Source organism: Piliocolobus tephrosceles, unplaced genomic scaffold (genome assembly GCF_002776525.5).
Source record: "Piliocolobus tephrosceles isolate RC106 unplaced genomic scaffold, ASM277652v3 unscaffolded_31085, whole genome shotgun sequence".
NCBI classification, from domain to species: domain Eukaryota; kingdom Metazoa; phylum Chordata; class Mammalia; order Primates; family Cercopithecidae; genus Piliocolobus; species Piliocolobus tephrosceles.
Genome location: NW_022314405.1, coordinates 9,289 through 32,147, shown reverse-complemented (window position 1 = coordinate 32,147; position 22,859 = coordinate 9,289). Strand labels below are relative to the sequence as shown.

At 34.2% G+C, this 22,859-nt stretch overlaps 1 protein-coding gene across 1 annotated transcript; it reads right to left on the bottom strand.

The window, feature by feature from the left end:
* Positions 1-763: 763 nt before the first annotated feature.
* On the bottom strand, positions 764-21,382 carry LOC113222428 (low-density lipoprotein receptor-related protein 1B-like; the record flags this gene model as incomplete). Its single annotated transcript, XM_026452038.1, has 6 exons — positions 21,152-21,382; positions 19,946-20,052; positions 11,118-11,234; positions 9,308-9,481; positions 7,491-7,616; positions 764-928 (listed from the first exon to the last, which is right to left on the bottom strand). Coding segments are annotated over exons 1-6 (835 nt in total), but the record flags the coding sequence as incomplete, so codon positions are not given.
* Between the last annotated feature and the right edge of the window lie 1,477 nt (positions 21,383-22,859).

Sequence of the window (22,859 nt, the reverse complement as noted above, 5' to 3'; positions counted from 1 at the left end):
TGCATTTATGGTAGTAAAATTAAATGCTCTTGAGTAACACTATAATAGCTGTATAATATCCCTTGCACTGAATATTGGAATTTGCAAATTAGATTTTATTCATTGGAGTTATTTTTTTCTTATGGAATATATTTTAAATTTAATACAAGTCAGTGGAAGAATATGTTTCTATGTTCGTTTATGTGCTGCATAGAACACTTTCTGCAAACACGGCTATTGTATAAATTAATAATAATCTCAAATATATCCTAAGATGTAGAAACCTTGAATTTTCAAAGCATGTTATATGACACAGTGTGATGCCAAAAGAGTAGTTACAATTTTAGATGGGAATCAGGATGCTATCAGATTCTCTGTTATTGTATGTTTACATTTAAAATAATCCTAATTTTCAATAACAATTGATTTTTAGCATTAGGAAAACTATTTGTCCAACAACAACAACAAAATATCCATAAATTTTGGGGTAAAACATAGTAAGCCTGGAAAATTGGTTCTACTAATCATTCTGAGCCAGGGGCAAATTATCTATAAACACTGAGCCTGTCACATGGTCCATGCTCAATCCAGAGTAATGACCGTTAGTATTGTTAAATTTTTGGCTTGAACTTTTATATACTGAATTTAGAACAAATGCCATTGATTTAATTTTGTGTTAGTATATTGTGTTAGTCTATTCTTTATTAAGATACTAGGGAGTATGTTTGTAACATTATTTTTGATTCATATATAAGGAAAAATACAATGACACTGAAATATTTACCTAGAACTGATGGTATGCAAGTTCCTCCATTCTGGCAGTAGTTGCTACAGTGGTTGACTTCACATCTTTCTCCTGAATAACTAGGCCAACAGTGACACCTCAAATCACCCTTCTCATTTAAAATGCATCTTCCTCCATTTTCACAAGTTAACTTACATGAATCATCTGTTTATGAGAAGAAATGTACAAATTAGCATGTTTTCAGGGAGTAATTTAATATACATTTTCAAATAGATACAATATTTAAATATTAGAATCTTTTTTTTCCATAAAATACTTACCCCAAGTACAAAAGTAGAAAAAATTAAATACTATCTGAAAACAGATAGATTCTAGTTGTTGAATGGTAAATATACATATTAATGTTGAATGGTAAATATACATATTCTTCTTTAAATTTAAAGCATTATTAACTTTTTCTTATATTTGTAAAATATTGAATAGTAAAACTAACTGAAACTTTCTAAATGTAATATATTTTCATCTTCTTTCTTTCTTTTATTTTATTGAGACAGGGTCTTGCTCTGTTACCTAGACTGGTGGGCAGTGGCATGATCACAGCTCACTGAAGCCTCAACTTCCTGGGCTCTAGTGATCCTCCCACCTCTGCTTTCCAAGTAGCTGGGACTATAATTTTTTAAATTTTTTGTAGAGACAGGTTCTCACTATGTTGCCTAGACTTCTAAAAGTGATATTTTCCAACCAAGAAATTTTCCTTATAATATAGACAAACATAGCTTATTTTTAGGAGTAGTTGATATTAAAAAAGAAAACTTTAAATTTGTAAGTTACATTTATAGCATATGCACACACACACATACTATTTGTTCTATAGTGTATGCATGTGTGAATAGTATGGAGAAATGTTTACATGAAGAGATACTCTTTGATGTTGGTCCTTATTAACCATATATAAATGTCCCAAACTAAAAGTCATTGAGATTTGGTACAAGTTGGTTATAGAACAGTGTTAGAAACATTTCCATATGTAACATTTGTCCCAAATGATTCTGTACAGTCTACCTACTTAACATTTTCACTCAGAATAAAAAAGGCTGGACATTCCTTGTGGTAGCAAAATTATTTTTAACAATATGGTAAGTATGATTTATGATAAAGATAGGTTTGGAATCATTTTCGAGGTTATTTTGCTATACATATTGACATGGTCTTCTCCATTAGAAATGCTGCTTTGCTTTGAGCAACGTACAGTGTTCAATGGAACAAAGCTGATTGAGATAGTTGTAATAGGCATTCTATTCTAGAATATGCCCTTTACTATAATAATGCCCATTTTATGGTTAAAGTCGGTAAAACCAAAGCAATCTATAATCCTTATTCAAGATGCACTGGCACATACATGACAGAAGCCTGAATATATCACTGAAATGATTTCAAGAGCATCTTTAAGTACCTCAGTGGCTTCAAATGACACAATGATTCAAGTATCATGTCCATAGTCATAAATAGAAACTGTCAGCAGTGCCATACAATTCTGCGACTTGCCTCATTGAAAAGTTTCTAATACGTTGTCACGTAGGCAGGCTTCAGATTGGCATTGCTGAAGTTTTATGTATTAATATGTATTTTATGTATTAATATGAATTTTATGTATTAATATGAAGAACTCTCTCATGATGTAAAATAAATGTATTATAAAACATTACAGTGGTATAATGAGACCTGTGTTTAGGTCCTGGTTCTGCCGCTTACTAGGCATACAAGTTAACTGATTTGAGCCTCAGTTACTTCACTTTAAAATGTCCTTAATGACAACTATACAAGCTAACTCAGGTTTGCATGAATAGTAAATAAGAAATGGGAAAAAGTATAAAATATAAAATTATAACACTTTTTATATGCTATTGACTGAGTGCCCACAAGGTTTACTGAGGATGGAGCTCCAGTGGAGTAACATACAGGAAGACCTACGGGTGAGCACTGGAGGAAATGAATGAAAGTCACTGTGAGTGGACCTAGATCAGAGAGGGTAAAGAAATGAATCACAATAGGTAAATGCTTTTGAAGAACTAAGCAGTGAGTAAGAGAAGATCCATAGATTTTAGACTCCACCCTAAAAGTAATGTGGTGTCTTGGAAAGGTAATGTACTGGCAGGGGTTAAAATGGCAGCTTATAAAAGCAGGGAGGCTCTCAGAACTTTGTATACATTATCCAGGATAGGTAAGATGAGGACCCAAAATAGAGTAACATGGGATGAATGAATGTGTATGTATTCTAACGGTCATTTGGAGGTAAAAATCACAGCAATGTTATGTGAAGAAAAATGAGGAATGCCTATCTCAATCAGTTTTGTTCCATTGAACACTGTATGTTGCTCAAAGCAAAGCAGCATTTCTAATGGAGAAGGCCATGTCAATATGTATAGCAAAATAACCTCGAAAATGATTCCAAGCCTACTTTTATGATTCTTCAGTTTCTGACCAGGACAATTAGGTGGGAACACAAGGATGACAGGAAAGGAGGGGTAATTTCAAGGTGGCATACTAAACTGAAGATGCCCATGCAAATATAAGTGGGAATCTCCAGCAAATTATTGAGTACAGAGATCAGACTCTCAAGAAATATGTGGAGTGGAAATATGCTTGTTTAATTTAAAATTTACCAAAACATTTCTATCTCAGTCAACATTATTTGTCCTAATAAGGTTGTGGATGTGGATAGTGAAGATAAACACTTAAGGCATTGTGATCACAGGTAGGATTATTATGGGGTACTCATTTTTACCTGTCAATTCTATGAAAACCACAAGGATATTCAAAATCCCTACATGTTGGGGCATCCACATGACTATAACATGCCTCATTAGGCACCAGAAGTTTTAAAGTACAACACTGCCTGATAAAATGGAAGTGGAGTTACATTTTTGCAAAACTCATAATAATGGTTCTGCAATGAAAAAAAGAGCTGCTTTTGTCAATAACTAAATGACCCCCAGAAGCCAACCTCCAGCAATTATAATCAACTATAGGAAAAAGCAGGTGAACACTTCCCTAAGAATGAGTCGTATTTGAATTTCAAATTCAATACACAAAGCGTTATTACAAATATTCAGCATACTCTCATTTAACAATAGCAGCTAGAGGTAGACAAATAATTATAAACAAATGAAAAGCATATAACATTGGCTATAGCAAATGTTAATGTCAGAAAAAAAAAAACTGGCATTTATCTTCACCAATCAATAATTCTGAAATCCACTCGTTTATGTTCCAACTAAAATGGTCCAAACTGTTTATGTTTCAAGACCTACAATGTGTAAAGGCTAATTTAAGTGTTGTTTTCATTTTGATTAAATGGAAGATTTTCTCTTAAATTACAAGAATGGGCTTTGAGGTTTCTGAAATCATGCCTTTTAAGCAGGGTTGAAAGAGCAAAACACATCTCCAAAAAAAGTTTTAGATCATGGAAAGTGTGTATTTAGATAAGCAAGATTCCTTCTTTCAAGCATATAATGATACAATTTGGTGACTTAATGCAGCAAAAAACTTGTTTCATTTTCTTACCTACTTCAAAGTGACATATTGATTTTAAAGGGCTATGTGTCTATTTTTCAAGGTATTGTGCTAGCCATTCTATCCATGTTATTGCTAGAATTTCCAGTAACTCTGCAAATGGGTACTCTGGGTGACACAGAGACACTGGGATATATTGTGCGATGATTAACAGAGTGGACCACCTACATTCACCCTGGGGTGCCATCATTTACTAAGTAATGTTAGACAATCAAATGAGCTTCTAATGCTTCCATTTTATCTGTAAAATAGGAGAAATTAGTAGATAATAAAATTTGAAGATTAAATTAATATATATGTCTATAAATATACATAGAATTATGCTTTCCTCATAGGTTTTCAAAATATTTAGTATTATTTCTACTGTCAGTGATAGCAATATTAGTAGTATTTATCGTTAGTTCTATGTTGTATACAGTAAACTGAGACCAAGGGAAGCAGGTATACAGTCCAAGCACAACAAAGTTATTTAAGTGGTAGACCTTGGCCTACTCTAACACTTCATCTCAGCCCTACATTAGGTCATGTCCTTGCAGGGTATTCATAGAATTTAGTTTGTTGGATACATAATTTGGACCAAACAAAGAGGAGAAAGGAGGAGGATTGCATAGAAGAGGTTGTGGAAACATGGGATTACACAGAAGAGGATTACATAGAAGAGGAAAGGAAAACCAACAAAAACTGAACTTGACTCTGAATAATACTTGTAACATCAAAGCCAATGTCAAAGTCCCTTGGTAGAATTATTAGTTTATTTCTGTGCATTATACTAATCTCTCTCCTAATTGCCTCTCTCACCCAAATTTTCTAAGTAGACACAGTACACAGGAGGCACCTGTGAGGGCAATGGGTAAGAGATTATGTGGGACTACTGAAGGTATGACATTTCTACAGAAAAGTTGTTCACAGTTAAAGGATCTGTTTCTGAGAAGTTAAGTGGAAAAGATACCTTTGCAGAGTCTTCCTCTGTGATGCAGTCAGAACAGCATTTGAGAAAGTGGTACTAACAATGTTTGGAAATGTTCACTGGATGCTCTTATTCTCCCATCACAGTTGAGATAACAGCTACTCTGCTTGGGAGAATAGATAGAGGGGAAGGGAGCATCCTAGTGCCATGACGGCATCCCTTTTCAATAATTGGCACCAAAGTGCCCGCCCAAAATACCAATCATGATTCACACTTAGCTTTCTGTTACGAACTTTGCAACCTTATTAGCCAAAACAGGGCTTCACACTTCTACACACTAACTAAAATGAATGACTCATTATTTTCTTTACCCACCATGTTTCCATACTTCTCAGGCAGCTTTTCTGTCTCAGTGTCCTCCTCCCTCCTTCCCATTTAATCTAAATCCACTCTGGCTTTGCAGACTTTGTTTAAACGTCATATCCTATAGGAAATTCTGACTGATCCCCTATTTGAATAATAATCTGAATCCTCGTAATAATTTTAACTCTGTCTCTTCTGTGACTTGTGTCACTGTCCACATAAATATCTATTTATTGATGCTTATGTTATTCATCAATTCATCTTTTCCACCCCTTCAGCTTTGCATATCAAATGCTTAAATAATATACATTAAATGAAAGTACTATAATAGTTTTAGACACTGAGTGCCTTATAAATGTCAGAAGTCTTCAAATTGGATGTAACTTTCAGCAGAGAACAAAGAGAAAAATCATGCAGAGGTGGAGATGCTGACTGAGGGTAAGGACCCAGAGTCCATATGAGGAGTGCATTCTAGCAGAGGGAAATACAATAGGTAACAAACCCTGCCATGAATAATGTCTGTATCTCATTGGAAAATGTTTGCTGTGATCCTCCAGTGATTTTGGAGTACTGCATTTTTTTTTTTTTCCTTTTGGTGGAGAATGGGTACTTGCTATGTTGCCCAGGTAGGTCTCGAACCCCTGGGATCAAGCTGTCCTCTGGTCTCTGCCTCCCTAAGTGCTGTGATTACAGGTGCAAGCCACCACGCCTTTGTATCTGTGACATAAAATTTAGTATGTGTGGCCAGGCGTGGTGGTTCATGCCTGTAATCCCAGCACTTTGGGAGGCTTAGGCAGGAGAATCACCTGAGGTCAGGAGTTCGAGATCAGGCTGGCCAACATGGCAAAACCCCATCTCTACTAAAAATACACACACACAATAAAATCATCCAGGCATAGTGACACACACCCAGCTACTCGGGAGGCTGAGGCAGGAGAATTGCTTGAACCCAGGAGGTGGAGGTTGCAGTGAGCCGAAATCATGCCACTGCACTCCAGCCTGGTGACAGCAAGACTCCGTCTCAGTAAGAATGAATGAATAAATAAATACAGTAATTTTTTAAAGTATTAGGTGTGGATTTTATCTTTTAGTAACAATATTTTTTCCATTATACCTAGTGTCTTGAATATGAGGAAACTTATTTATTGTTAGTCTAGCTGGATATTCAAGAGACATATTTTCTTTCCCTGTGCTATCACACTGTTTTGTGTGTATTTTTTTTTTTTTGGTTATTTAATATTTAGCATCTGAAGTAATGTTTCAATTTTTATTGATTATTCCAGCTTCTAGCTTCTGAAATACAAACTGCATGGATGAAGAAATCTTATCAGTTTTGTTTCTAAGGTAGTTTTTAGTTTTTGCATTAGTGATATGCCTTCTTCATAAGCCCTCAAAATACTTGTTATTATTATTCTTTGTGGTAATAGCAGAAGCAGTAGTAATAGTAGTAGTAGTATTTTAAGTCCCATTTTATACAGAAGAAACTAAAATTGGGTTTCTAAATTCTCAATTTCTAAGTTAGTGCTTGGCACACAAGAGGTAATCAATAGAAACGTATTGAATAAATAAATGGATTTTTGGGCTGAGTTGACACCCATAGCAGAATGTTCTCAAAAAATATTATTGTCTTATCTAATAGAAGAGTTATAAAAAAATTTCTTTTGGGTCTGTGAGTGACTTCAAAGTTCTCGATCTGTTGTTAAATGCCTGTAAGTGTTCAATGCTGTTTTGTGAACAAATGCAGAATGAATTGTTTGAAAGTCTTCTCCAGAGAAAAGAACAGCTTACACAGGCATTCAAGAACTGCTGCTATCAAGGTAGCTAGATTGCTGATGAAACAGATCATTTCACTCCATTTCACTAGTTGTGAAATTTTATGATAAGCATTAATTCATTATTTACAGAATAATAAAGTATACCTACCTAACAGGCTGTCATCATTGCAGGTGCCATTAATCAAATATTTTCCTTCCGGACACACACAAGTGGCCCCAGAAGGATTCAGCAAGCAGAGGAATTCACATGCTAAATCCGAGCATGGATTGGGTACTGGTTAAACAAACGAAAACAACACAATGTGTAAATATAGATACAATAGGCTTCAAAAGCATAACATTAAATAAGGGAAATGATTAATTAGCAATGTTGAAAAGTAATCACATCAAATTTCCACTGGGAGTATCTTACTCAATATCATCATTCTCCTTTAGAGGTGAAGAAAAATTACTACCCAATGCTCATCATTAATAGTAAGTTTGCCTTATTTATATTTTCCAAAGAGAGAAGAAATTATTCAGATCTATACTTTGTTACTTTTGCTTCTGATTAATTGCTTTTGGCATAAGAGTTGGTCTTAGAACCTGAAGTACCATTGGGGCTGTGTTGGAAAGTAAAGACAATTGAAGTTTTGGGGGGATCTAGCCCTCATTTTAACATCTTATTTCACAGAGTTGTTCTAACAGACAAAAACAATGCCCCCCTTGTATTGATTAACACAAAGGATTAAAATGCATATGTAGCTTGTCAGTTCAAGGTACAGATGAAAAATAAGACTTTTTTTAAAAAAAAAGGTCTAAAATGGCTTCCTTTCCATCAAGTGGGAGTTTGTGTGCACGTGTAAATGTGTGCCATACTTATTTGTGTTTAAATTTTTATCCAGTCGACATCCTTTGCAGTCATAGCTGATTTTTGACCTTTCCTAGAGATTATTTCACCAGAATTAAACAGGAATGGCACCCAGGTAGCTGAGTTGGTGACTATGAGAGTGGCTTGTTTTCTGTAAGAACCACTACTCAAATGCCTATTATATTCAAGACAGGATTTTATTTGTTTACTTTTTATGAATGTGGTAATATTCAACTATGAATATATTAAACAGAACCGGAGGATGAGAGAAAGTGTCCTCATATCAACCTTGGAATCTTATATGCCAAATTATTGGTAAAGAGCAGCAAGACTTTGGATAAAATTTCAGGACGATTTAGGAAACTATATTTTGTTTTATTCTGTTGTGAGAACTGATTTGAATAAACACCACTTGTTCCAGATAAATGCACCAAACAAGGTAAAATCCATTTCATTTGCCATAAATAGTAATTATAAATAACCCTTGAACAGCATCTTGAAGAGTGAACTGATACATAAACACAGATCATTAGAATTTCAGCCATATTATTATTTTTCACTTTGTTCTTCAATATTTTTGACAGCTGTGTTAGAAACATATTTTCAAGAGTATTACCTTAATTACCTCAATGATTTACCCAATCCTTTCTAGGAGGGAGAGTAACAATAATAAGTCATATACAATAAATTAGAGAAAATATGCAAGTCTTGGGAAGAGTTCTTTTTCTATATATTTAAGAATGGAAGGTTAATACTATAATAGTTACTTGTTGATTAGCAATAAGAGTCAAAATGGCCAACAATAAATTTCCTTACTTGGATAGTTCATCTATACACTCACAAGGTTCTATTAAGAATTTTAGAAACAGATTAACAGATTATTGTAACAAAGACAGTTTTAATTGCAAGAAAACATGGCCAAATGCTGAACATTTTCCCGGTTACAGCAGAAATATAATTATCTATATTTTGACGTTTTGGTAGTTGAAAAAGTCTAGTGACATAAAAATTAAAGTTACTTAACTTACTGAGGTTAAGACATTTACATATATTTTTTGAGAGATATAAGAAAAAAATTGACCAATATAGACAACTTCATAATATATTATACTTACAGTCTAGTTGTTTATAACGATGAGATATCAAAACACCTTTTGTTTTATCAATATTTAAAGCTAAGTACTCTACTGAACCATGGCCAAATTTTTGTACTCGAAATACACCATTTTTAGGTCCTGCTCCATATATATAATCTTCGAAGATATCAATTCTATGTGGATGTAATAAACCTGGAATTTTCAAAAGGCAGTTATGAAAGTTTTAATGTATACACTCAGACTTTAAAAACTATGTTTATCTGAGACCATATTGAAAATCTTATTACCGTTTAAACTTTCAGAATTGGAATATTTATAATATTAGCTATGACGTTCTTAGAATTATATCTTAAGTAAGGATATGCAATGAGTAAACATGTTACTTAAAACATAAAAAATACACTTCCATCATCACTTTAATCATCTTTACCATCACAAAGCATTTTCTGGGGGTTATTTGCAGACTAATCCTCTCTGCTATACAGAGAGGATATCTTATATCCAATGCTATCTGTAGTATAAAAACAGGCAGTTTACACAACTCAGTTTGTGTTCTGGATCAAATAAATAATCAAATTACATGCCCAAATGACTGGTTTATTAAGCAATCATTTGTTGATTTTTAAAGAGTAAATCCAAAAATAATGTTTGACATTAGTATTGTTCATTTCAGAAATGGAATAAAGAAAACAAACAGGTAAATGAAAATCATTTGTCTGATTAGTTTAGCTAAAAATAATAGTAACCATTATTTTCACATTTTGTGACTTATTTTTAGAGATTTTATCAAATGAATAATTATTCTAACTTTTGAAACAGAAATTTATAACAAATAAAATGACAACCTTTATATTTTTACTAATTATTTAGAGGTTGTAAAGTATAAAGTATCTTTATATTCATATATTTTTCTTTGCTGTTTCATGAAATAGTAAAATGTGCACCAAAGCCAGAACAAGTTAACTTCATTGTAATTAATTACAGGGATGTGAACTTTTTTTTTTTTTTTTTCCATCTGAGGCCATTGATAAAAATACACACACATACTTTAGGCAAAGGCACAATAAAAATTTGATTTAGTTGTTTAACTTCCCTGTTTGTGTTATTTAAAAAACAAACAAACAGGAAGCAAAGCTATATTCAATAAATATATAACACACAAATACAAAAATTTAAAGTGGATATGATGAAAAATTTGTGGTTACAAAAAAATTGTGGGAAGAGGTTGAAGTAGGGAAAAGAAAGTGACAGAAAGGGAAGAAATTAAATACGGCAGAAAGAACTGAGACAGCCAGGCAGAAAAAAGTATGAGGAACAGAAGGGAGCTAGAAAAATGAGACAGTTAAAAAATAGAAGCCAGGGAGATAGGTGGGCATAAAAACAGTATAGCAACAGAGGAGCACAAGTAGATTCAGCCCTCACTGGTGGTAGAGTTAAATGGTCATTTTTGATGCATTGATACAGTAACTCATTGTTTGCTTGTTATCATTGCAATTGAAATAAAAGTTTGTGTTCACAGATGCTGATCTTGACTACTAGAAGTGCTCTGCTCAGAATGGAATAGCCACGGAAGCCACAGAGTAAAATTATTTTCTGAATCTGGACAGCAATGGCCATGTTTATTCAAGTCAAGATGGATAAACTTCTGCTCTGACCTCTATGTTTTTCCAGTAGGAATTAAAATTTTAATTACTAGTAAGAGTTATAAGTTGAAAGGAGAAAGAATTTAAGAAAATCCAGAATGCAAAGCATCCATACTTACAATTTTGTCTTAGTATTTAACACTCTCAATAATAATTAAAAATGAAGACAAAAGCATTTCACAAACCTTGTTTGCTGCTGACAGAGACTATTGAATTAGAGCCATCATACAGAACACTGCCAATGATGGAGAGCTCAAAGTCAGCCCAATATATTCGTTCACTAAAATAATCCACAGCCAAACCTGCAAAATCAACACACACAAGACAAACAGTGCAAATAAATTTGAAATCATTCAGAATCATACTTTTGCTTCTTATTGTATAATTACAGTTGACATTTGTCTTCAAGCATCATAGAAATTACCCAGTGCCAATCATGATACTGTAGAAATTAGAAAAATTAAAGTAACTCAATCTTTATCCCAAATACATGGGTTCAGATTACATGGCATTTAGTTAACAAACTCTAGCAAAAGTCTTATTTCATATAAGAAAGTCTGCTGTAAATACCCCTTCTAGTCATATTTATGGTTTCTTAATTTTAGCTATTTTCTAATAGACTTTCCTTTAATATTATTTTCATTTTCATCTTCATATTATATGGAGAATGAATTCATTATTTAAATCATTTATCGGACCATTATTTAAAATGAGTTAGTATAATTATTTGTATTTTTAATTCCTTCAAGAAGGTATAGTTCTCAGAATACACAAGGTTCATGTATTTCATTAAAATATATTTTCACCCCTTCAGAGTTGGCCAATGGTGTTATCGATCAGACATCTGTGTGCATGCTGAAGTTAATGTGACTAAAGATTGATATTAGCCGGTGTGGTGGCTCACGCCTGTAATCCCAGCACTTTGGGAGGCTGAGGCGGGAGGATCACGAGGTCAGGAGATTGAGACCAGCCGGTCAACATGGTGAAACCCTGTCGCTACTAAAAATCCAAAAGTTATCTGGGCATGGTGGCCGGCACCTGCAATCCCAGCTACCCTGGAGGCTGAGGCAGGAGAATTGCTTGAACCTGGGAGGCAGAGGTCAGCAAGCTGAGATCAGCCTGGGCAACAGAGTGAGACTCTGTCTTAAAAAAAAAAAAAAAAAAAAAAAAAAAAAAAGAAAGAAAAAAATGATGTTTATGGTAGGGAAGAATAAACAGTAAAGTTCTTGATTAAAGTTCTAGTGATGCTTGAATTAATTTTCTCTGAGACTGCTTGTCTTCAGTTTCATTACAGGTAGATGTCAGTGAATGATAATGGACTGAAATAATATAGAGTAAAAATATTATTTTAGTTTCATTTTTTGATTGCATTAATGTAATTGGAATCCATCCAGTGTCTTTTTGTAGGAACATCATCAAAACATAGAATATCTAAGAAAGTAAACTTCCTTCAATATGGAAGAGTAATATGTCTGACTCATGAATTCTATAATAAATATTCACTGCTGTAGATTATTTTTTGTGACATAGCTGCTGTCTAAATATGACATATGGCATACTTTGGAAGTACAATGCAGTTAAATACCTTAGGCAACTAAAGAGTGTTCCCAATGAGAACATTCAAGAAGCAACTGAAGTACATTTTAATGGCAATGCAACTGAATGAAAGGTACTTTTGAGTCTGTGCTAGACTTTTATTCCTGTGTAACTGGACCAAGACTTAATAATCAGAATGGAAATAATTCATATTAGAAATCATTATTGAATAATTCTTCAGTTAAATACAAATACTTAGCTCACATGTAATCAAATTAAATATTTTGTTCCTCAAGTAATGTATAGAGATGTACCATGCCTGACCAGATCCTGAAAAATAACAATTAAGCAAGTGGCCATTGTTTTACGGGTTTCTGCTCAATTATTAATTTGCTATTTGAAGTCATGTTAGAAGACACGTTTTTGCATTTTCATGTAGAATTATGAGTAATATGAACCACAAATTGCACAATTTTTTGCTGCTGCTCCTATAGTTCAAAACAGCTGACTGAGAATGGTTAAAAACATAACATAAAAACATGATTGTCTCTCTTCTACCAATGTGCTACAATAAAGAAGTAGCTAAAACAAAAATCTGTTGCCGATAAAATTAGTTTTAGACTTAAAAACATTAATATTGATAATCACAGAAAAGGAGAAAACAATGAGTATGTAATCCAATTTAATCAACAATATTGTTTTTCAGATTCAGAAGCAGTAAAAAGTTCTCAAAAATGTCACATATTGCATTATTGGTCTACGTTTGTCTAAGACATACCCACTTTTATCAGCTCTGGCTATATTTTGTACTATTGGATGGAATTACATCTTGATAAAAATTATATAACAAAGTTTATAGATGAGTGGAATTTATACTCCAGAAATCCAAAAATCAATAATTTTGATTTTTTATTAAGCCCTTTAATAAAAGAGATAGTCTTCTAAATTAAAAAGTTAATAAAGGAATCAGCTAACTTTTCCTGTTATAGAGATGAGAATCAAGTTTATATGAAAAAAGTTCATGTCTATCTTTAAAATATCATATTTTATTTTGCTCTGTAATAAAGAACCAATAATAAAATGGAAAAAAAAATGAATTCTCAAGAAACTCATTCTTATCTGAACAGGGAAAGATGAATATTTGGAACCAAGTCAGTAGGAGCACAGAAAATTTGAAATAAAATGTTGTACTTGTTTTAATGAAGTATAGAATCACAATTTGAACGGTTTATAAAAAATAAAGACATAGGCTCACTAAGTTTTAGTGACACAAGATAATGGAGCTAATTATGTAGTCATTTTCTGTACATCTCCCTTGATACCAAGACTACTTTATATTTTAGGGATTTTAAAATTTCACTCTTGTCAAACTCTAAAATTTTTTAAGATCTACTAGTTCCCCTACTTCTATCGTAGGTTGGAAGAAAATGAAAAAAAAAAAAAAAATATTATGTGAAGTGGCCATAGTATGTAACACATTGATATTTAAGAGGCAGGACTTGGAGAGAGCAAAAAATTTAAATCACTGTTTTTCAGAAATAGAGAAAAAGACTATATACATTATGTTTTAATGGAAAGCCAAAATTTGCAAGATAGTAATAACCAAGTGTGAACTACCATATTCTTGATTTAAGAAGTTGATAAAGGGGCCAAAAATAAAAACCTGGATACATACCATTATATCAAATTTAATTTTTAAAAATTGTTAAAAGTATTTTCTGAGTTAAGTTAGAAACTACATTAAAGTCATGTCTTCATACACACATACACACTTATTTTTCATATAAATACATGTCTATTTATGACAGTGTTGGTAAACTAAATTCAAATAACAGCAAAATAGTCCTAACATTCATGTTCACTTTATTTAACTAGAGACTTTACGTTGGCCAATGAATTTGCTTAATGAATCAAACAATTGTGAGTGGTCCAGGACCAGTATGTAGTTATTTATTTTCTTAGAAATTGCTGCAATTTGAGGAAAATAGGAGGCAATGTAAATACGCTTTTAAGTATCAAAGAATGTAGTTTGAAATCAAACTCATGTAATACTACATACCCTCCTCACTGGATGCAAAGTTGGAAAGTATCCTTGTCTGACACAGCATTCATTAACTCTACATACTCATGGGGACCTCCCCTGTACCACACACTGCCAGGTACTATGCACAGAGCAAACACCAAAAGAGTTCATGTTCTTCATACCTCAAAATAATAAGAACCATTTATGACAAACCCATAGCCAATAGCACACTGAATAGGCAAATGCTGGAAGCATTTCCCTTGAAAACCAGCACAGACCAAAGATGCCCTCTCTCACCACTCCTACTCCGCACAGAATTGGAATTTCTGGTCAGGACAATCAGGCAAGAGAAAGAAATAAAGTGTATTCAAATAGGAGGAGAGAAATTAAAAATGTCTCTGTTTGTAGATGACATGTTCCCATATCTAGAAAACCCCATCTTATCAGCTCAAAACCTTCTTAATCTGATAAGCAACTTCAGGAAAGTCTTAGGATAACAAATCAATATGTGAAAATCACATCATTTCCTATACACCAAAAACAGACAACCAGAGAGACAAATCATGAATGAACTCCCATTCACAGTTGCTGCAAAGACAATAAAATACTTACTTACTTAGAAATACAGCTAACAAGGGAGGTGAAGGACCTGTTCAAGGAGAACTACAAACCACTGCTCAAGGGAACCAGAGAAAACACAAGATGAAAAAAACCTACCAAGCTCATGGATAGAAAGAATATTGTGAAAATGGCCATACTGCCCAAAGTAATTTATAAATTCAATGCTATTCCCATTAAACTACCATTGATACCTTCACCAAATTAGAAAAAAAAAAAAAAAAAAAAAAAAAAAAAAAACACTTTAAAATTCATATGGGCTGGGAGCCCACCTATAGTCTCAGAAGTTTGAGAGACTGAGGAGGGTTGATCACTTGAGATCTGGAATTCAAGACCAGCCTGGCCAACATGGTGAAACCTTATCTCTACTGAAAATACAAAAATTAGCTGGGCATGGTGGCGGGTGCCTGTAATCCCAGCTACATGGGAGGCTGAGGCAGAAGAACTGCTTGAACCTGGGAGCAGATGCTGCAGTGAACCAGGATAGCTCACTGAACTCCAGCTTGGGCGACAGAGCAAGATTCTGTCTCAAAAAAAAAAAAAAAAAAAAAAAAAAAAAATTAATATGGAGTCAAAACAGAGCCTGTATAGCTAAGATAATCCTAAGCAAAAAGAACAAAGCTGGAGGCATCGCATTACCTGACTTCAAACTATACTACAAGGCTATAGTAACCAAAACACCGTGGTACTGGTACAGATGCATAGACCCATGGAACAGAATAGAGAGCTCAGAAATAAGACTGCACATTTACAACCATCTGATTTTCAGCAAACCTGACAAAAGCAATGAGGAAAGGATTCCATATTTAATAAATGGTGCTAGAAGAACTGGCTAGCCATATGCAGAAAATTGAAACTAGATCCCTTCCTTACACCTTATACAAAAATTAACTCAAGATAGATTTAAGACTTAAATGTAAAACCCAAATCTATAAAATTCCTAGAAGAAAATCTCAGAAATATCATTCAGGACATAGGCAAAGGCAAAAATTTCATAATGAAGATGACAAAAGCAATTGTACAGGAAAAAATTGTCAAATGGGATCTAATTTAACTAAAGTGCTTCTGCACAGCAAAATAAACTATCAGAGTCAAGATACAACCTACAGAATTGTAGAAAATTTTTGCAATCCACCCATCTGATAAAAGTCTATATTCAGAATCTACAAAGAACTTAAACAAATTTACATGAAAAAAACAACCCCAGTAAAAAGTGGACAAAGGACATGAACAGATACTTTTCAAAAGAAGACATGCCTTCGGCCAACAAACATATGAAAAAAAAGCTTAGCATCACTGATTATTAGAGAAATAATCTAATAGTACTTCATAATACTAGATAGTACAACAATAGTACTTCATACTGTGTGGCCCAGCAATCCCATTGCTGGGCATATACCCAAAAGAATATAAACAATTTGACTGTAAAGATACACACATGCATATGTTCATTGCAGCCCTGTTCACAATAGCAGAGACAGGGGAATCAACCCAAATGCCCACCAATGATAGACTGCATAAAGAAAATGTGGTACATATATATCATGGAGTACTATGCAACCATGAAAAGGAATGAGATCATGTCCTTTGCAGGGACATGGATGGAGTTTGAAGCCATTATCCTCAGCTAAATAGTTCATGTTCCTGCTCTCATGGAACACATTATTTATCTGCTACACACTTGACTGAAACAACATATTTTTATTATGTCTTATATGGTGCCCAATAAAAACAATAATCAGTGTGTCGTTTGAAGGCACACATTCTTTGAATCACTCCTTAAATCAAAATCATACAATGGCTCAATATTGGCTAAAAAGTTATGTTGAAGCCCTTTGGCATTTAAGGTTTTCTCTTCTCACATATTATGTCACCCAACCCGTGCCCTTCTACATGTCTCTTGATTCCTGACATCAGCAGAGCATCCATATGCTCTACACTGGATCCCTGGCTCAGAGGACTACATTATTTCATATATCTGGCATTTTTAAGTTAGTTATTACTATATATATATATATAATGTGTGTATACATATATGCATGTGTATATATATTATTTTAAAAAGGGAGTTTCACTCTTGTCGCTCAGGCGGGAATGTAATGGTGGGATCTCGCCTCACTGGGTTCAAGCAATTCTTATGCCTCAGCCTCCCAAGTAGCTGGGATTACAGGTACACATCACCATGCCTGGCTTGTTTTTTGTATTTTTAGTAGAAATGGGTTTGCCATGTTGGGCAGGCTGGTCTCAAACTCCTGACCTCAGGTGATCCGCGCGCCTTGGCCTCCCAAAGTGCTGGGGTTACAGGTGTGAGGCACCATGCCCAGCCAGTCTTTGATTTTCTATTGATAAAGCCAAGGTTTGAAGGTAATAAATTCATTTCTGAGGTCTCACAGCTAATACATAATCTCTTGAGATTCAAAAGTGTATCTGACTCCAATGAAGGGCTTTTTAAAAATGTCCTCATGATGGATTACCTGTCTATTCCTCAAGTACTTATTCGAACATCACTTTTCACATAGTTTTTCATTATTGGAGATTATCTTTCTCACCTCTGAACTCTGATATGACAATGAATGACACAATTCTCACCTTTTGCAAAAAGTACAATTACTTCTGCATATGCCTCATTTTTTTTTTCTTTCTCGAATGTAAACTTTGTAAGAAAAAGGGCTGTGTTATGTGCATCACTAAGTTACCCATAAGAGTTGTTGAGCAGAATGGGTAATACATGAAAAGTGTCAGATCCAGGCATCTGTCACTAGACCCAATGTTGGAGACACTGTGGTGCCTATGCAGATCGCCTTTACTAAAGAGGAGGACCCAGTTCCTCACTGGTGCTTCTACAGTGAGGACTCACACATACCCTCCTTCTCCAGATCATTGTGCTTAACTGATTGAAGCAGCTTTGCTTGGAATATCACAGCCCCAAGGCCAATTAATGATTGATGGGGCATATCAAAAGCAGATCCCCTTGCCTGTCATAAATCTATGCTCCAAAGCATAACCATAGTGACTCAAACCAAGACTAGACTCGACCTGAAACACAGTTTACTGGGCTCCTTCCTCTGCTCTCCCTCTGTCTTTTACAGCTTTCTTCTGTATACCACTTCCTTTATAAATGACTTCTACAAGAATCCTCACTTTAGGCACTTTCCTAAATATCATCCTACAGGTAATTCCACAAACTGCTGCCAGTGTCATTCTTTAAAATAAAAATCTGTTACATATACTATCAATATGATTGTGTAAAATGTTAACACCAAAGAACCAGGATAGCATCACTGAACTCCATCTTGGGCGACACAGCAAGATTCTGTCTCAAAAAAAAAAAAAAAAAAAAAAAAAAAAAAAAAAAGAAGTATTTTAAAAATAAAAACTGTGTTTGAGATTATGCCACTTAACTTGCCAATACCTTCAAAAAGCTCTCTTCAAAGCTAGAATAGAATTCAGTTTTGCATTTGAGTCACCTTGCCATCCTCATATCTTCCATTCTCCTGAATTGTTTATATGCTTCTAGGTATGCTAACCTTCTTGCTGTTTTCATGCTGAGCTAATTCCTTACTCAGAACTTACTATTCTATTTTCTTAAAAAGCTCTTTCCTCACATATTCACATCACTTGCTGCCTCTCTTTATTTAGGTCTCTCTTTCAATATCACCCTTCTAGAGATGACTTCTCTGATCATCATAACTAAAATAGTACCTCCATTGACAGCCCATCTCTTACTATGCTTTTCTATATAGCATGTATAACAATGTGACAGTATATATAAATACATATTCTATCCTCTATAGGAAGATAGACTTCATGAGGGTTAGAACTTGCTTCATATTGTTTCTTCAGCATTTGGAACAATTTCTGGCACATGGTACATATTCAATGGGCATTTGTTAATGAGCATGGGATGAAAACAAATTTATGTACATAGACTAAATTTCAAATATTGCTTCTCTCCATAAAGATTAAAAACAATCTAAATGAATGGAAAGGTATAAAACACATTAAAAATGAATAAGAATATAAGCACTAAATATAAATAAACTACAGAAGACATTGTAATGCATAATTTTTAAATATGTACTATAAACAATGCATTATGTCCTTTCTGTGGAGGTATAGTCAGTGGAGGGTAGGTGGCACAGAGCCCCTGAGGCTCCTATAGTCTGAAAATGTTTTATTGAAGAAGTTCTAAAGTTAGAGGTACAAAATGGGAAAGATATAACTAGGTAGACAAAGGTTGACATTCTAGATAAGGGAGCTGGGAGAAAAATTACATGAGAGAAAGATCATGGGGACAGAAAAGATCTGAACTCCTGGGCAGTCCTGAGAACACAGATGGTTTGGAGTAGTAGCTTAGATGGCAAGTGGGCCAGGGAGATTAAAGTCATATTGAAAAGAGCTCTGAATGAAAAGGCAAAAAAAATCATCAAACCTGTCTTTTACATAAAGTATATTTAGCCACCTATTTGTTCATTTCATCTCTCATCCTCTAGGAATATTTCCCAATATCCCAACTTCATTAACATGTATCTGTAAAAATACCCTAATGTAAATGTATTGCCATAAACTGTCAAAATTTCATGCCTGTGAAATCTGACTAATAGGCTTACAACTTAGGCAAGTTTCAAATCATATTCCTGTAATATAACTGACAGTATAAGTACCTGATTTTCAAGTTGAGAAAATAGGACATGAAATGTAAATAACTTCATAAAATCATACTATAAATTGTTTTATCCACTTGTAAATATACTTATATTGCCAACAACACTAGAAATAACTGTTAACAGTAATATACTTGTCATTCTGCTTCATATTTTAGCGTGTGTCAGATACCTGTGGGTCTCTGTAAGTTCTTTTGTACTAAAATCCTTCTCAGTGTACCATCCATGGCTGCTTCTTCTATGTGGGAGTGATCTCCAACAACAGTCCAGTACATCATCCTGAGGAGAGTGGGTCAAAGAGGTTAGCCTGGTGATGGTGCTGCTCTAACCCAACTCTGCTCCACAAAGCAGTGACTCTTCAGACCACATGCCTCAGAGTCACCCCAGAGTCTCTTAAAAAGTAGATTCCCAGGTACAACTCAAAACACACAGAATGAAAGCCTCCAATAAATGGCCTGGGAATCAACATTTTAATGAAAGTCTTGCCTACACACATTAAAATTTGAGAATCATTGTATACTATGATGTACCATAGCTCATTATTTAATATCAAAAATTCAATTTTGAAACTTTCATTAAAACTCAGAGAAAAAATATTTCCACCACATGAAACTTCCCTTTTGTTTTGACACAATAGTCATTTTATTATGGATGCTGTATGAACACGCTATTTTTTTTTTTTATAGAGAAGTAACTATTTTCCCAAACATAAATTATTCTTTAATTTGGATGACTGCTTAATTCTAATAGTTAGGTATGAGTTGGCTCTTTTTACTCAGGAGTTATCAATCCACTTTATGGACGATTAAGAGTTTTAGTTAACATTTTTCTATTGACTTTTTAGCCATTGCTTGTAGGTTTACATCTCTAACTAAAAGAAGGAAATGTTTGTAATACACTCTTTAAATTTGCTTGTGTGTGTGTATATATATACACATACACATATATATATATCCCTTCATCTTTTATTACCATAGAGAAAAATGTTAGTACTCTGTATGTAATATGTTTGATATTATGTTTAATATTTTGATAATTCAATTTTAGATCAGAAACAGAGGTTGTGTCTATCACAGCAAGCTCATTCTTCTGCAGTGCACACATATAACCATGCACAGACACACACACACACACACACAGACACACAGGTACACTGAATGGATAAAAAAGGAATATTTCAGAAAAAAATATATATTTTATATCATCATTTGGTGGGAATAGGACATGCTTTTTTACAGAAGAAATAGTACAAGGATATTTAAAGGCATGTGACACTATTACATATTGAACACTCATTACAGAGACAAAATCTACGGAGCATGATTTCTAAAAAGGATATTCATTATCAAGAAATAGAAATACTAAACCAGTAACCTACCCTCTTTTAGGATTTACAGCAATAGCATAGGGTTCTCCAGCCATATTTGTTAAGAGTCTGGTGCAGTTGGGGCCATTCAGCTGCCCTACGTTGATAGAGTACCTCAGACTGGTCCAGTGAGTAGTGTAGTAACTGAACCAGTGCATTCTAGAATGATCAGTCCAGTAAATGTTTCCAGCCACCCAGTCAACTGCAATGTCCCTGGGCCTTTTAAATTCAGGACACTACAAGGAAACAAAACAACACACCACGGTATTTTCAAAAGGAAATTAGCGGAGTTTTCTGTATCTTTGCATTGAAGTTATGGGGGAATTACAAGAACATAGTCATGTGTTAATTGCTACATGCAATTAGATGTCAAAAAGATACCTAATGTTATTTTCAATCTTCGTAGATGTATTATCTGCCTGAATCTTAATTGTACAGATGACTGGAGTTTAACCAGACTGCACCGTTTAACCATTACTCTGCTGAAATATTTCCAGAACCACAGGAGGTTCACCCATGACTTCTGGCAGTCAATATTTTCTTTAGAGTAACCATAATTCTGATATCTAACACCACAGATTAAACAAATCAATGTAAAAAAGAATCATAATCTTTCATTCCAGTTTTTTTTTTTTTTTTTTTTTTTTTTTTTTTTTTTTTTTTTTTTTTTTGCAACAGGTGTCTCACTCTGTCGCCCAGGCTAGAGTGCTGTGGCGCCATCTCTGCTCACTGCAATCTCCGCCTCCCGGATTCACGCCATTCTCCTGCCTCAGCCTCCCCAGTAGCTGGGACTACAGGCGCCCGCCACCATGCCTGGCTAATTTTTTGTATTTTTTTAGTAGAGACGGGGTTTCACTGTGGATTAGCCAGGATAGTCTCCATCTCCTGACCTCATGATCCGCCCGCCTCGGCCTCCCAGAGTGCTGGGATTACAGGCGTGAGCCACCGCGCCTGGCCATTCTAGAATTCTTTTGTTCCACATCATGACTGTGAAATGTATCCTTATTTTGTATATATCAATTTTTAATCTTTTCATTGCTCAGTAGTATTTGTTCAAGTATTTGCTCAAGTGGATTTGTACTGACGATATCCATTTGGCTTGTTTACAGTTTTAGGCCATTACAACTACAGTTATGGATAGTTTAGTACTTTTTTGTTGTTGGTGGTGGTGGATACAAACACTCAATTCATTTGAGTCTTTACCAAGGAATAGAATTAGTGTTTTCAAGTTTATGCACACTTAGCTTGATAGGATACTGCTAGAAAAAATTTTCAGAGTTTTTAGCAATGTACAATCTTTTCAGCAATGTAAGAAAAACTCAGATGCTCTGCATCCTCACCACACATAATTTTGTTCTACAATTGAAAAAATGATTAGTACAGCTAGACACATTTAGGAAAATACTATATTTTAACATCTTTTGAGGAAAGTCAGAATATCTGTTATTCATCTTACATTTGATAGGTTGGATTGTCTTCACATTCTGTTTTACTGTATTACTGTGAGACAAAGGTAACAGAATTCATTGAGACTAGACAGCAAGGAAAATAACTTATGTTCTGTGCCCTTCAATTAACTTGATCACTTTGAGCAAGAACTAGTGTAGTAATTAATTTGACATGACCAGGTTTATTGTGCATAACCAAAAGTGAGAAGGTATTCCCAGGGGCATTATGGCAAGAGTAGAAACAATTATTTGAAGGTGATTACAACTAGATG